At 53.3% G+C, this 13,436-nt stretch overlaps 1 protein-coding gene across 5 annotated transcripts in view; it reads left to right on the forward strand.

Moving 5' to 3' along the window:
* Window positions 1-13,436, forward strand: part of AP2A2 (adaptor related protein complex 2 subunit alpha 2) — a 67,686-nt gene that overhangs the window by 34,627 nt on the left and 19,623 nt on the right. For 4 of the 5 annotated variants that reach the window (XM_033402576.2, XM_004278083.4, XM_049713987.1 and 1 more), the window contains 3 exons: window positions 729-922; window positions 4,405-4,534; window positions 7,607-7,708. In XM_033402576.2, coding sequence (XP_033258467.1) covers window positions 729-922; window positions 4,405-4,534; window positions 7,607-7,708 — 426 coding nt within the window. The remainder of the gene's footprint in view (window positions 1-728; window positions 923-4,404; window positions 4,535-7,606; window positions 7,709-13,436) is intronic. The other variant, XM_033402575.2, reaches the window with a different exon arrangement.

The following is a 13,436-nucleotide window of genomic DNA, read 5'->3' on the forward strand; positions in this document are numbered from 1 at the left end:
ACAGCCCTGTACACAGAGAATAGAGCTGTGGGCAGTGCCCAGTGAAAGAGGCGTGTAGAACCCTCCAGACCCCGAGAAGCGGGTGGCTAACAGGGAGGGCTTCCGGGGGGCATCCTGAGCTGAGACTGAGGCCAAGGGGTGCACCGGGGGCCAGGGCAGACAGAGCCGCAGCACCCAGTCAAGGCGCGTACGCGGAAGGGAAGGCGGTGAGCTCCTCCTGAGACCGACGGGGGCTGAGAGGTCAGCGTGTCCCTGCGTGGGGAGGGCGTGGACAGCGGGGGTGACAAGGGGCTGGAGTTTGGCCTGGTGGTAAGTGGAAGCTGGGGCCTGGAGACAGAGTCGAGAGAGGGGACAGCGGCAGTCAGCCGGGTTGCTGGAAATCGCCGTAGTGGCCCCGTTCCAGCTGAGGCGGGGCCTTTCCATCCTGTTCAGGCCGTGCTGAGCACAGGTGCCCATGGATGGGTGAGTGGGATGGGGGCACCAAGGTGTCTGATGCCGCTGGGGACAGTGCCTCTTAGGTTCGTCCCACAGAATCGTTCACAGCGGAATCCGGGGACAGAACTGGCATTTTCAGCAGAAGGCAGCTGGTCCTCCGTGGCCTGATGGCCGCAGCGCCCCGAGCAGATGAGATGGTGCTGGGGCTTGCTGGCGGCCGAGCACGTCTGCCTGGTGTCCGAGGCACTCGGCTGGTCACGAGCGCTGTGCTCTCTCGCCCCTCTGGAACCCAGGGCTACCTGTTCATCTCGGTGCTGGTGAACTCCAACTCGGAGCTGATCCGCCTGGTCAACAACGCCGTCAAGAACGACTTGGGCAGCCGCAACCCCACCTTCACGGGCCTGGCCCTGCACTGCATCGCCAACGTGGGCAGCCGGGAGATGGCCGAGGCGTTCGCGGGGGAGATCCCTAAAATCCTCGTAGCCGGGTATGTGTCCGGTGCCCTGCTGCTGAGAGTGTGGCCACCTCTCACGTTAAACAGATCAGCTGTGTGACTGCTGAAGGATTTATGGAGTGAGCTAACCTCCCCATCTCACGTCTCACGTGGTGGGGAGACGGGGAGGCCAGGTGAACCTTCCGTCCAGGCAGAGGGAGCGCGGCCGTCCTGCGGGCACGGGGCCCCTTCTCGCCCTTTCGCAGAAGCGTTCACACACCCCAATCCTGAGACTTCCCAGCACCCCACACCCCCACCCTCTCCAATCTGGAGGGGAGCTGAGTGGGGCTGAGCAGGCAGGTCTGGAAGAGTTTCCAACAGCGCTGTGCTGGGCTGGGCCACGGGGCATGGCGGAGGCGGGCCCCCCTCCTGTTCCAGGACGCGCTGCACCTTGCGAAGGTGACACAGAGCCCACACCCGGGCAGCACGGCTGGCTGAATAGGGTCCCAGCCCAGGGGGCTCGTCAGGACTCAGGGGACTGGGTTCTGTGGGACAACCAGCGAGCAGGTGGAGCAGGTGGAGCAGGACTCGGCAACTCCAGCTCCTCTGGCCGCGGGGGGTGGGGCCGTGGGGGACGGGGCCGTGGGGGAGTGGGAACGACCCTCAGACAGCACAGTGGAGAGGCTGGGAGGCTGTCGGGAAGCGCACCCACACCTCACCAGAGCACGTGGGTGTAGACGCCTGGTTCTCAATGAGTGGTGTTGCCCCAGCATGTTTGGTTGTCACCACAAAGGGTGTTTTCCTGGCATCTCATGGGTGGAGCCCAGGCATGCAGCTACACCCCCTACGGTGCACAGAGAATGATCAGCCCGAGGTGGCAGCTGTGCAGGACGGAGCACCTTGGCCGTGAGCAAGAGGCAGTGCAGTGGCAGGGTGGCCACAGGCCCGGGGAGTGTCGGGTGTGTGGCTGCAGGCCTGGAGGAGTGCCACCGGGGTGTCACACCAGAGGCAGACGGAGGAGCCAGGCTGGAAGAGAGGTCACGGAACTGCTTGATGGAAAAAGCGGTCCCGAATGTGAGAGCTCAGAGGCGGTGGACGCACAGTAGCACGAGCACAGGGGAGGGGTGGCAGAGCTGATTGGAAGCACGTGGAGAACCAAGGTGACACCGTTACACACCTGTGAACCGGAAGACGCAGAGAACATGGCGGGTGCCCCGAGAATTAAGTCACCGAGGTGGGAGAAAGATGTGGTATGATCAGAGTGGGCCGGAGGGAGGCGGGGCTGGAGGTTGGAGCCAGTCAGGAGGCAGCTGTGCCTCAGGGTCCTGACCCCATCCTGCAGCCCCGCCCCTGCCCGGTGCACAGCTAACCTGGCTGCGGGTTGCCGGTCTCTGCTTTCAGAAGCAAGCTCCCCGGGATCAGAGCTTTTGCTCACTGAGACTGTTGCCTTCTTTCTAGCATGTTGACAATGCCTGGTATATAGTAAGCGCTCAATAAATACCTGTTGGATGAGTGGAATGTGAAATAGAGGTAATCTCTGAAAGTGTTCAGATAATTCCAGAACACTTCCCTGAAGTAAAGGGTGGATTGCACTGCAGGTTGAAAGGACACAGAAGGGTGTGTGCTGAGACACAGCCTGGAGGGGCGGAGCCCAAGGTGGAGAAGAGAGCCTGCAGCAGGAAGATTGCTGAGGGGTGTGCGGGGAGCCGGCCTCGTTCTCTCAGTGTCAGCATCACAGGCAGCCGCTCTCGCCCCAGAAGCTCAGGTTGTGTGGACCTGCGAGCCCTCCTTGAAACAAATGACCAACGCTTGAAATCCAGCGACCAAATAGACTCAAAGTGGAGTTGTGGGGACGGAGGTGCCTGGGCGTGGAGCTGCAAGGCTGAGGGCGGCGGGGCAGAGCCGGGAGGTCGGGGAGGGAGGGACAATGGGGCGCCCTCCAGGCCGGGACTGAGCTCTGGGCCTTGACTGGAGACAGAGTTGAAGCTCAGGGGGCAGCGGTCTCCTTGCTTCGCACCGTCCTCCGGTGTTCCCACCGGCAGCGGCTGTACGGGTGGGGTGGGCTGCCAGCTGGTAGGCCCCGCAGTAGAAACCGGCCGGCTTCTTTCAGCTGCAGTGTGTGGGCGCAGACGGCAGACACCCAGGAGGCCGCGAGGCCTGGAGGTTGCCGCTGCCCGCCGCTCCTGGAGCACGCGGCGCGGGGCCAGAGAGAGGGACAGGCGTCTGCCCCTGCTCCCCAGAGGGTTTACATCCAAGAGAGAAATTTTTACTGAAGTAATTTTTCTTTGGCATGGAATGGGGGGCAGTTTAGGGGTTTGTCATATCCGTTGGGAGTTATTTAGGAACAAAAAAGCTAAAAGGAGGTAAATGGTAATGACAGCCCCCAAACCCTGCTCTTCCCTCCACGGAACGGGAACCCCACTGCTTCTGTCAGCACTTAGGGGGCGTGGACAGTTCTTCTCAGACGTGTTTTGATGGCCTCCTCTGGAACGCTCCTCGGTGGGCCTGCTGCTTGCCCGGCTGCATGGCAGCGTTTGGCTAGGGTCTGGGAGGAGGAGGGGTAAACAGCGTTGGGGCCGTCTCTGTCTTCGGTCAGCACGAAAACCAGGACAGGAACCCTCTAGACGCCCCTTGCCCAGCGTAGCTGCGGTTGTTCCCCAGGCGCCCGCCGGGTGTGTAGGGGAGGAGATCTCTAGGTGGACACGGGGCGCCATGGCCGTGCAAGGATCTCTGATACTCTCCCCTTTGGACTCTGTGTTATTAAGTGAGCTTAAAAAATACTGCTATTGGGGGCTTCCCTGGTGGCGTAGTGGTTAAGAATCCGCCTGTCAATGCAGGGGACACGGGTTTTAGCTCTGGTCCGGGAAGATCCCACATGCCATGGAGCAACTAAGCCTGTGCACCGCAACTACTGAGCCTGTGCTCTAGAGCCCACGAGCCACAACTGCTGAGCCCACTTGCCACAACTACTGAAGCCCGCACACCTAGAGCCCATGCTCCGCAACAAGAGAAGCCACCACAATAAGAAGCCAGCACACTGCAATGAAGAGTAGCCCCCGCTCTCCGAAACCAGAGAAAGTCTGCGCGCAGCAACAAAGACCCAACACAGCCAAAAATAAAAATAACTAAAAAAGAAATGAAAAAAAATACTGTAATTCAGTTATTAGTTATTGGAACGTTAGCTGTCAGCCTGTGTAGCTGAGGTTGTGCACAGCACTTGGGAATTGCTGCTTCGGCGAGGAGCAGGTTAGCGGTGGCAGGACCCCTTCCCGTCCACCGCGTTCGGGGCGACGTCCGTGGAGGTGGCGCCTCGAGCAGACGGCTGTCTGTCACTGTGCAGGCGTGGTCCCCACCCAGACCATCGCGAGAGGTGGGCCTGAGCTTGTTGCGTGGAGCGCTTGACGCGGCCTCGTCCCGAGTGTCCCTCCAGCCCCCGCACGGGTGCACCTCTGCTTCTGTGGTGACTGGGGTGTTGTCCATGGGCTCTGGGCCGGGCTCGCCGCTGTGCCCAGGAGTGACTGCTGTCTGTCTTGCAGAGACACCATGGACAGCGTGAAGCAGAGCGCCGCCCTGTGCCTGCTGCGCTTGTACAGGACGTCTCCCGACCTCGTCCCCATGGGCGACTGGACGTCCCGCGTGGTGCACCTCCTCAACGACCAGCATTTGGTAGGTGCCTCTGGGCCAGTGTGCAGCCCCTCCCGTGGAGCAGCCTCTTTCGGGCCAGTGCGGTGCGAGCAGCTGTGTGTGACTTCCGAGATGCTTGGGGCGACGTCCACGACCCATCCATCGAACCTGGGAGCGCCTGTGGTTAGGGGTCGGGAGCCCCTGCCCTGGGGACAGGGTGGACTAGACAGGGTCTCTGGCTCACCCTGTCACCAGGCGTTGGAGGGTCTCCAGCTTGCCGGCTGCAGGGACGAACAAGGCACAGCCCAGCATCTTCTGGAAACACTGTGTCCACTGAGGGCTTCACAAGGCGTGCCTGTCCTCACCCTGTTTAAGGCTGTCAGAGGGCTGTCCTGTAGCCCCCCAGGCTCTGGCGTGCAGGCTGCCTAATGCACATAGCTGGTGCACGAGCCGGGCCCGAGCCCTCCCCGTGTCGCAGGCCAGGGCAGGGAGATGTGGAGCGATTCGCTGGCTGTGGTTGGCCGTGAGTCATGGGCCCTTGTCCACGCTGACACCGGGAGGCGGGGCCGAGTAGGAAATGATGCTGGACAGAGTGGCCTTGTCCTGCCGGAATCCCGTTGTACAAACGAGAGAATCGAGGTTCCACACAGAATTTCCTGCTGAGCTGATAGGTGTTAGCACATTAGCTGGTTACTCCATTGTTTCCCAGAAGAGAAATTTCCCTTAAAGATTAAATGAAAAGTAACCCATCGGCATATGTAGACTCAGAGACGAGAGCTGGTGGTTGGGCGGCTTGCCTGTTGGGCTGCCCGGCGAGCTGGCCCTCCGTTGTTTCCCACGCTTACCAGGAACGTTCGAGTCTGCATAGGGCAGCCCTTCCTCGGAGGGGAGGGGGCGTCTGCAGCCCGTGCTGCGGGGGCGGGGGCCTCGGGCCGCAGCGTTCACATGCGGGCCTCGCGTGCCGGGCCATGCTCCACCTCTTCGGGTTCAGGCCCTGCCGTGGAGTCAGGCGGCCAGGCTGGAGGCCGTGGGGCGTTTTCCAGTTTTGCAGACGAGGAAACTGAGGCTCAGAGAGGTTGGACGGCTTCACACAGGTCCGGGCTTGAACCCGGAGCCGACGGCAAGGCAGGGCCGGGGCAGGGCCGTCCAGAGCCCAGGTGTGGCGGGGACGCGGCCCAGTGCTCTGAGCAGGCGTTATTGGCTATGGTTCGTGGCATTTTACCAGGAGTTGTCATCACTCCTGCCTTGTCGGGGGAGCCTTCTGCAGCCACATGCCGACAGGTGCCGAGGCCCAAGGCCAGCGACGCCCACACCGAGCGCTTTCCAGGGTGGTGGAGCCGTGTCTCGCCGGCCAGGAGGCTCTCCTCCTTGGACGCTTCTGTGCCCGGCTGTTGGGTTCGCTTTTGTATTTTCACGTACCCGGCTCTGTTGCCAGGTGCACTGCTTGGCGCCTTTGTGGTTCTAGGCCACAGGAGCCCAGCTTGCGTTGGGTGAGGTGGAGGGGCGTCTCAGCCAGCCCAGGGTGAGGCTGCGTCCACCGGCCAGCTCTCCCTTCACCTCTGCTGCTCTCTGCACCTGCTCTCTGCCCTCCGCGGGGCTGTGGCTTCTTGTCGCACACCTCCTGACTTTGCCACCAAAAGTGTGAGATTTGGCTTCTTTGGTCTCAAGGTCAGGAAACCTCAGGAAGAGTGTCACTCGCCCACCCAGAGGGAGCAAGCCCTTCCGAGAGCAGCGGAAGAGGCGGGAGGGCTGTGATGTGCAGAGCCCTGCGCCAGGCCTGGCCCTCCCTTAGTCGTGTGCGGCCCGAGCGGTGTCCCGAGGGGGGAGAGGAGGCGGCCCGGGTCGGGGGTTGGGGGCTGGGGCCTGCAGAGCCACGGCTGCGTGGGCCCCCCAGCCCTCTCCTCACACCGCCTTCCTGCAGAGACCCTGTGGGCGCGCAGGGAAGGTGAGAAGCTGCACCTCGGGAGCCAACCAGCCCCAACTGACTTCTGTCAGAATGTTTCCTGATTCATCCCGCAGGTGAATCTTCCTGGGGAAGCAGGCTGTGTCCCAAACACTCAGAAGCCACGGTGAAAGAGACTCTGCCCTGTGTGTTGCAAACGCCTGTTTGTTAAAGCTCTGTGTTTGGCCCTTATCGCCCACTGAGATGTGGACAGTGAGGCCAGTTAGACCCGTTTCTTTAGCGTGGCTTTCGCGTTTCCATCAGAAAGACGAAAGAACAGCACAGCGGTGGCCTCTGATGAGGTCGCTGTGGTGCTGGACCTGACCCCGCCTCGGCTGCAGAAACTCTGCCACCTTCTCCCGCGGGCTCGGGAGTGGGGGTGGGGGAGGGGCTCGGGAGTGGGGGTAGGGGAGGGGCTGGAGGGATTACTGATGATTCGAGGGGCTTTGTTTGCATCTTTACACCCGTTTTTGTCAATGGGTGTCATTCGTTTTGTCTTTTCTTTCTTATATTTGCAAGAGACCTTCTCTACCTAACCAGTGTCTCCCTCCAGGAGACATGAGTTACTGGGAGTAAATACTAGTGTCCCAGGATGACGATAGAGACTCCCCTGGGCTGCGTGGAAGGTCCCCTGAGGCCAGGGTTCCGCGGGGCTCCGTGGGGAGGGTCAGGTCTCGTCCAGGCCCGGTGGTGCTTTCAGGACAGAGGGCAGAGACACGGCTTGGACGACCCTTCAAAATGGGGAAAAATGGGCTTTTCAGTTGCTGTTTTACATGATCTCAGTTTGGGGTTGTAAAGATTGATGTGAGTCTGAACACGGTGTGTCCACCCGGAATGATCTAGATCGGGGCAGCGAGCGCAGAGGCAGGCGATGCGGGGGGGAGACTGGGGCCCGGAGCCGCTGCCCCGCGCTGGCCTTCACTGAGGCAGGGTCTGGGCTAGAGGGGTGCTGGATTTCCCAGTTTTCAGAGAGACATTAGAACAAGAAAACAACCAAGTGTGCACCTTGCTTTCTAAGCACATTGGGAGCTGATCAGAGTGGGCCCGAGGTGGCCCTGGGCTGCCTCTGCGTTTGCTCTTCTGAATTTAAAGTTCTGTTTAGAAAAGGAGTTTAAAATGAGAGGGTGTCGTCAGGAGCTTTGGCGTCTAAATGTGTGTGTGTCTCCTCTCAGGGTGTGGTGACTGCCGCCGCCAGCCTCATCACCACCTTAGCACAGAAGAACCCGGAAGAGTTTAAAACCTCTGTGTCTCTGGCCGTCTCCAGGTTAAGCAGAGTAAGTCCGTCGAGGGGAACGGAACTCGGTGGGTTTTGGTCTTAGTTATTTTCTCTAATTAATGTATGTACTTTTTGGAATGCAAGATGTTTGGGTCACTTTGTAAGTTCAGGGGTGGAAATGTGTCTTGGTTCATAGCTGATTGGCTTTTCTTTCGACCTTTTTTTAAAAAAATTTTTTTAATTAAAAAAAGTTTTTTAAAATGTTTTTAATATATATTTTTTTACATCTTTATTGGAGTATAATTGCTTTACAATGGTGTGTTAGTTTCTGCTTTATAACAAAGTGAATCAGTTGTACACATACATATGTTCCCATATCTCTTCCCTCTTGCGTCTCCCTCCCTCCCACCCTCCCTGTCCCACCCCTCTAGGTGGTCACAAAGCACCGAGCTGATCTCCCTGTGCTATGCGGCTGCTTCCCACTAGCTATCTGTTTTACGTTTGGTAGTGTATATATGTCCATGCCTCTCTCTCACTTTGTCACAGCTTACCCTTCCCTCTCTTTCGACCTTTTTGTCAGAAATGCCCTGTTCGCGCGGCCAAGTGCACAGAGCAGAGCAGCTCAGCCCCTGGCCCCGCTACAGGGAGGGAGCGTCCTCAAACTGCGTTCAGCTCTGCACTTTAAATTTTGTGTGACAAGATCACACAGTATATGTTGTTTTATGATTGGCTTGCTTTGCTCGACATGTGAAGTTGGCGAATTGTTTCGAGTGCCGATGGTTGATCCCTGCTGCCGTGCAGTGTCTGTGCCCCACCCGCCTGTGCCTCATCTTGTCCAGCACTTAGCCATCCCCCTGGAGGTGACTGTGACGGGCCTGCCCCCTGCCCAGCGCCGGGGGCCACCTCGCGTTGTGATCTGGTCTACGCTTTCCTGCTTATCTGCGAGCTGGGGCAGCTTTGCACGTCTGCTAGCTTTTTGAATACCTTCTTTTGTGAAGAGCCTCTTCAGTCTTTTCACCTATTTTCCCATGGCGTTGTCTTTTTTGTTGTTTTATAGAAGTTCTTATTTTATTTTGTTAATTTACCTTAATTTTGTATTTATTTATTTGTTTGTTTGTTTGTTTTTGGTATGCGGGCCTCTCACTGTTGTGGCCTCTCCCGTTGCGGAGCACAGGCTCCGGACGCGCAGGCTCAGCGGCCATGGCTCACGGGCCCAGCCGCTCCACGACATGTGGGATCTTCCCAGACCGGGGCACGAACCCGTGTCCCCTGCATCGGCAGGCGGACTCCCAACCACTGCGCCACCAGGGAAGCCCCTTGTATTTATTTTTACATTTATATTTACTTATTTTTTTGGTCACGTCACGTGGCGTGTGGGATCTTAGTTCCCGACCAGGGATCGAACCTGGGCCCCCTGCAGTGGAAGTGCTGGAAGTGAGGAGTCTTATCCACTGGACCGCCAGGGAAGCCCCCTTTATATACTGTAGATATGAGCACTTTGTTGGTTAGATTGGGTTGAACCAAACAAAATTGCCAACTTTTAATCATTATTGATCTACAAAAATGCCACCTTCATATAGTTCAGCCTACTCTGTGTTTAAAAATCTTGTCCTGCTATGTAACTTGCCGTTTCAGTCTCTTATGAAGTCTTCTGTGATCAGAAATTCCACATTTTAATATAGTCAGACTTACTAATCCTTTCCTGCATGGTTAATGTCTTCGTGTCCGTAAATGTCTGAGGTTGTTCCCTGTTCTGAGGGCTCGCGTGCAGGTTGACGATCCCCCTGGGGCAGGTGTGTCTGTGTGGTGCCGCTTTATCCCGGCAGACTCTGCGCTGCCCTCGGTCCCACACCAGCAGCGGGTCTGTGCTGCACTCCGTTGGTTTCTCTGTACATCTTTGCACCAGTGGTGTGACTTTGGGCTAATTTGATGTTTAGTGGGGCCAGTGTTCCCCCACTCAACAGAATCCTACTGGGGCTGCCTTTAATCTGTAGGTCAGTTTTGGGAGAATTCAAATCTATGTAGTAGTGAGATTTTCAATCTGTGACCATGGTGTTTCTCTCCATTTACTTAGTCTTTAATTTCTCTCAAAAATGTTTCAACTTCTCGAGTAGAGGTTCTTTTATTTTTTATTCAACTTGTCTTTATATACTTTATTTAAAACATGCTATTCTCAATGGTACCCTAAAAATGTTATTATACGATGGTATAATATAGTATAAAATGCTTGTTTGCACAGTTGGTTTTTGTATATTGCCCTTGATGTTGGCAATTTTGCCAAACTCACCTATTAATTTTGGTAATTTATACGTGGATTGCTTTGGGCCTTCTCTGTACCCCGTCATGTGGTCTGTGGACAATGGCAGTTTTCCCCTTTCCCAGGCCATGTTTGTTTATACTTTCTGCTTTACGGCTCCAATCCCGACCTCCACTGCAGTGTTGAATATGAGAGATAATCGGTGTCTTGTTTCTGCTCTCGAAGGGAAGGTCTGCGATGTTTCACTGTTAAGCACGACTTAGGCTGGTTTTGTCAGTGTTCCTTCTCTTTGCTACATTAAGGAAATTCCTTTCTATGTCTTTGCTAACATTTTTATCATTGGTTAACTGATGAAGCCATTTGAATTTAGGGTTTTCTTTGTGAGACAACTTCTAATTATGCATTCAATTCAGATTCAGTTCTTGACATTTGCTAACTTGTGTGAATACTCAGACACGTTGGCTGGAAGTTACTCTGTGTGCCGGCTTCACGGTGAGGCCTCCCTTCTCCATTTTGACGCTGGGTGTTCGCCCTTTTCGTTCTTTGCTTGATTAATCTCACCAGGTGTGATGCTGTGTAAGAATTAATCTCGTCAGGTGTGATCCGGTGTAAGAATTAATCTCACCAGGTGTGATCCTGTGTAAGAATTAATCTCGTCAGGTGTGATCCTGTGTAAGAATTAATCTCGTCAGGTGTGATCCTGTGTAAGAATTAATCTCGCCAGGTGTGATCCTGTGTAAGAATTAATCTCGTCAGGTGTGATCCTGTGTAAGAATTAATCTCACCAGGTGTGATCCTGTGTAAGAATTAATCTCGTCAGGTGTGATCCTGTGTAAGAATTAATCTCGTCAGGTGTGATCCTGTGTAAGAATTAATCTCGACAGGTGTGATCCTGTGTAAGAATTAATCTCGTCAGGTGTGATCCTGTGTAAGAATTAATCTCACCAGGTGTGATCCTGTGTAAGAATTAATCTCACCAGGTGTGATCCTGTGTAAGAATTAATCTCACCAGGTGTGATCCTGTGTAAGAATTAATCTCACCAGGTGTGATCCTGTGTAAGAATTAATCTCGTCAGGTGTGATCCTGTGTAAGAATTAATCTCACCAGGTGTGATCCTGTGTAAGAATTAATCTCACCAGGTGTGATCCTGTGTAAGAATTAATCTCACCAGGTGTGATCCTGTGTAAGAATTAATCTCACCAGGTGTGATCCTGTGTAAGAATTAATCTCACCAGGTGTGATCCTGTGTAAGAATTAATCTCACCAGGTGTGATCCTGTGTAAGAATTAATCTCGTCAGGTGTGATCCTGTGTAAGAATTAATCTCACCAGGTGTGATCCTGTGTAAGAATTAATCTCACCAGGTGTGATCCTGTGTAAGAATTAATCTCACCAGGTGTGATCCTGTGTAAGAATTAATCTCACCAGGTGTGATCCTGTGTAAGAATTAATCTCACCAGGTGTGATCCTGTGTAAGAATTAATCTCGTCAGGTGTGATCCTGTGTAAGAATTAATCTCACCAGGTGTGATCCTGTGTAAGAATTAATCTCACCAGGTGTGATCCTGTGTAAGAATTAATCTCACCAGGTGTGATCCTGTGTAAGAATTAATCTCACCAGGTGTGATCCTGTGTAAGAATTAATCTCACCAGGTGTGATCCTGTGTAAGAATTAATCTCACCAGGTGTGATCCTGTGTAAGAATTAATCTCACCAGGTGTGATCCTGTGTAAGAATTAATCTCGTCAGGTGTGATCCTGTGTAAGAATTAATCTCACCAGGTGTGATCCTGTGTAAGAATTAATCTCACCAGGTGTGATCCTGTGTAAGAATTAATCTCGTCAGGTGTGATCCTGTGTAAGAATTAATCTCACCAGGTGTGATCCTGTGTAAGAATTAATCTCGTCAGGTGTGATCCTGTGTAAGAATTAATCTCACCAGGTGTGATCCTGTGTAAGAATTAATCTCACCAGGTGTGATCCTGTGTAAGAATTAATCTCACCAGGTGTGATCCTGTGTAAGAATTAATCTCGTCAGGTGTGATCCTGTGTAAGAATTAATCTCACCAGGTGTGATCCTGTGTAAGAATTAATCTCGTCAGGTGTGATCCTGTGTAAGAATTAATCTCACCAGGTGTGATCCTGTGTAAGAATTAATCTCACCAGGTGTGATCCTGTGTAAGAATTAATCTCGTCAGGTGTGATCCTGTGTAAGAATTAATCTCGTCAGGTGTGATCCTGTGTAAGAATTAATCTCACCAGGTGTGATCCTGTGTAAGAATTAATCTCGTCAGGTGTGATCCTGTGTAAGAATTAATCTCACCAGGTGTGATCCTGTGTAAGAATTAATCTCACCAGGTGTGATCCTGTGTAAGAATTAATCTCACCAGGTGTGATCCTGTGTAAGAATTAATCTCGTCAGGTGTGATCCTGTGTAAGAATTAATCTCACCAGGTGTGATCCTGTGTAAGAATTAATCTCACCAGGTGTGATCCTGTGTAAGAATTAATCTCGTCAGGTGTGATCCTGTGTAAGAATTAATCTCACCAGGTGTGATCCTGTGTAAGAATTAATCTCGTCAGGTGTGATCCTGTGTAAGAATTAATCTCGTCAGGTGTGATCCTGTGTAAGAATTAATCTCGTCAGGTGTGATCCTGTGTAAGAATTAATCTCGTCAGGTGTGATCCTGTGTAAGAATTAATCTCGCCAGGTGTGATCCTGTGTAAGAATTAATCTCGTCAGGTGTGATCCTGTGTAAGAATTAATCTCGCCAGGTGTGATCCTGTGTAAGAATTAATCTCGCCAGGTGTGATCCTGTGTAAGAATTAATCTCGCCAGGTGTGATCCTGTGTAAGAATTAATCTCGCCAGGTGTGATCCTGTGTAAGAATTAATCTCGTCAGGTGTGATCCTGTGTAAGAATTAATCTCGCCAGGTGTGATCCTGTGTAAGAATTAATCTCGTCAGGTGTGATCCTGTGTAAGAATTAATCTCGCCAGGTGTGATCCTGTGTAAGAATTAATCTCGTCAGGTGTGATCCTGTGTAAGAATTAATCTCGCCAGGTGTGATCCTGTGTAAGAATTAATCTCGTCAGGTGTGATCCTGTGTAAGAATTAATCTCGCCAGGTGTGATCCTGTGTAAGAATTAATCTCGCCAGGTGTGATCCTGTGTAAGAATTAATCTCGCCAGGTGTGATCCTGTGTAAGAATTAATCTCGCCAGGTGTGATCCTGTGTAAGAATTAATCTCGCCAGGTGTGATCCTGTGTAAGAATTAATCTCGCCAGGTGTGATCCTGTGTAAGAATTAATCTCGCCAGGTGTGATCCTGTGTAAGAATTAATCTCGCCAGGTGTGATCCTGTGTAAGAATTAATCTCGCCAGGTGTGATCCTGTGTAAGAATTAATCTCGCCAGGTGTGATCCTGTGTAAGAATTAATCTCGCCAGGTGTGATCCTGTGTAAGAATTAATCTCGCCAGGTGTGATCCTGTGTAAGAATTAATCTCGCCAGGTGTGATCCTGTGTAAGAATT

This window comes from Orcinus orca, chromosome 8 (genome assembly GCF_937001465.1).
Source record: "Orcinus orca chromosome 8, mOrcOrc1.1, whole genome shotgun sequence".
Classification (NCBI taxonomy): Eukaryota; Metazoa; Chordata; class Mammalia; order Artiodactyla; family Delphinidae; genus Orcinus; species Orcinus orca.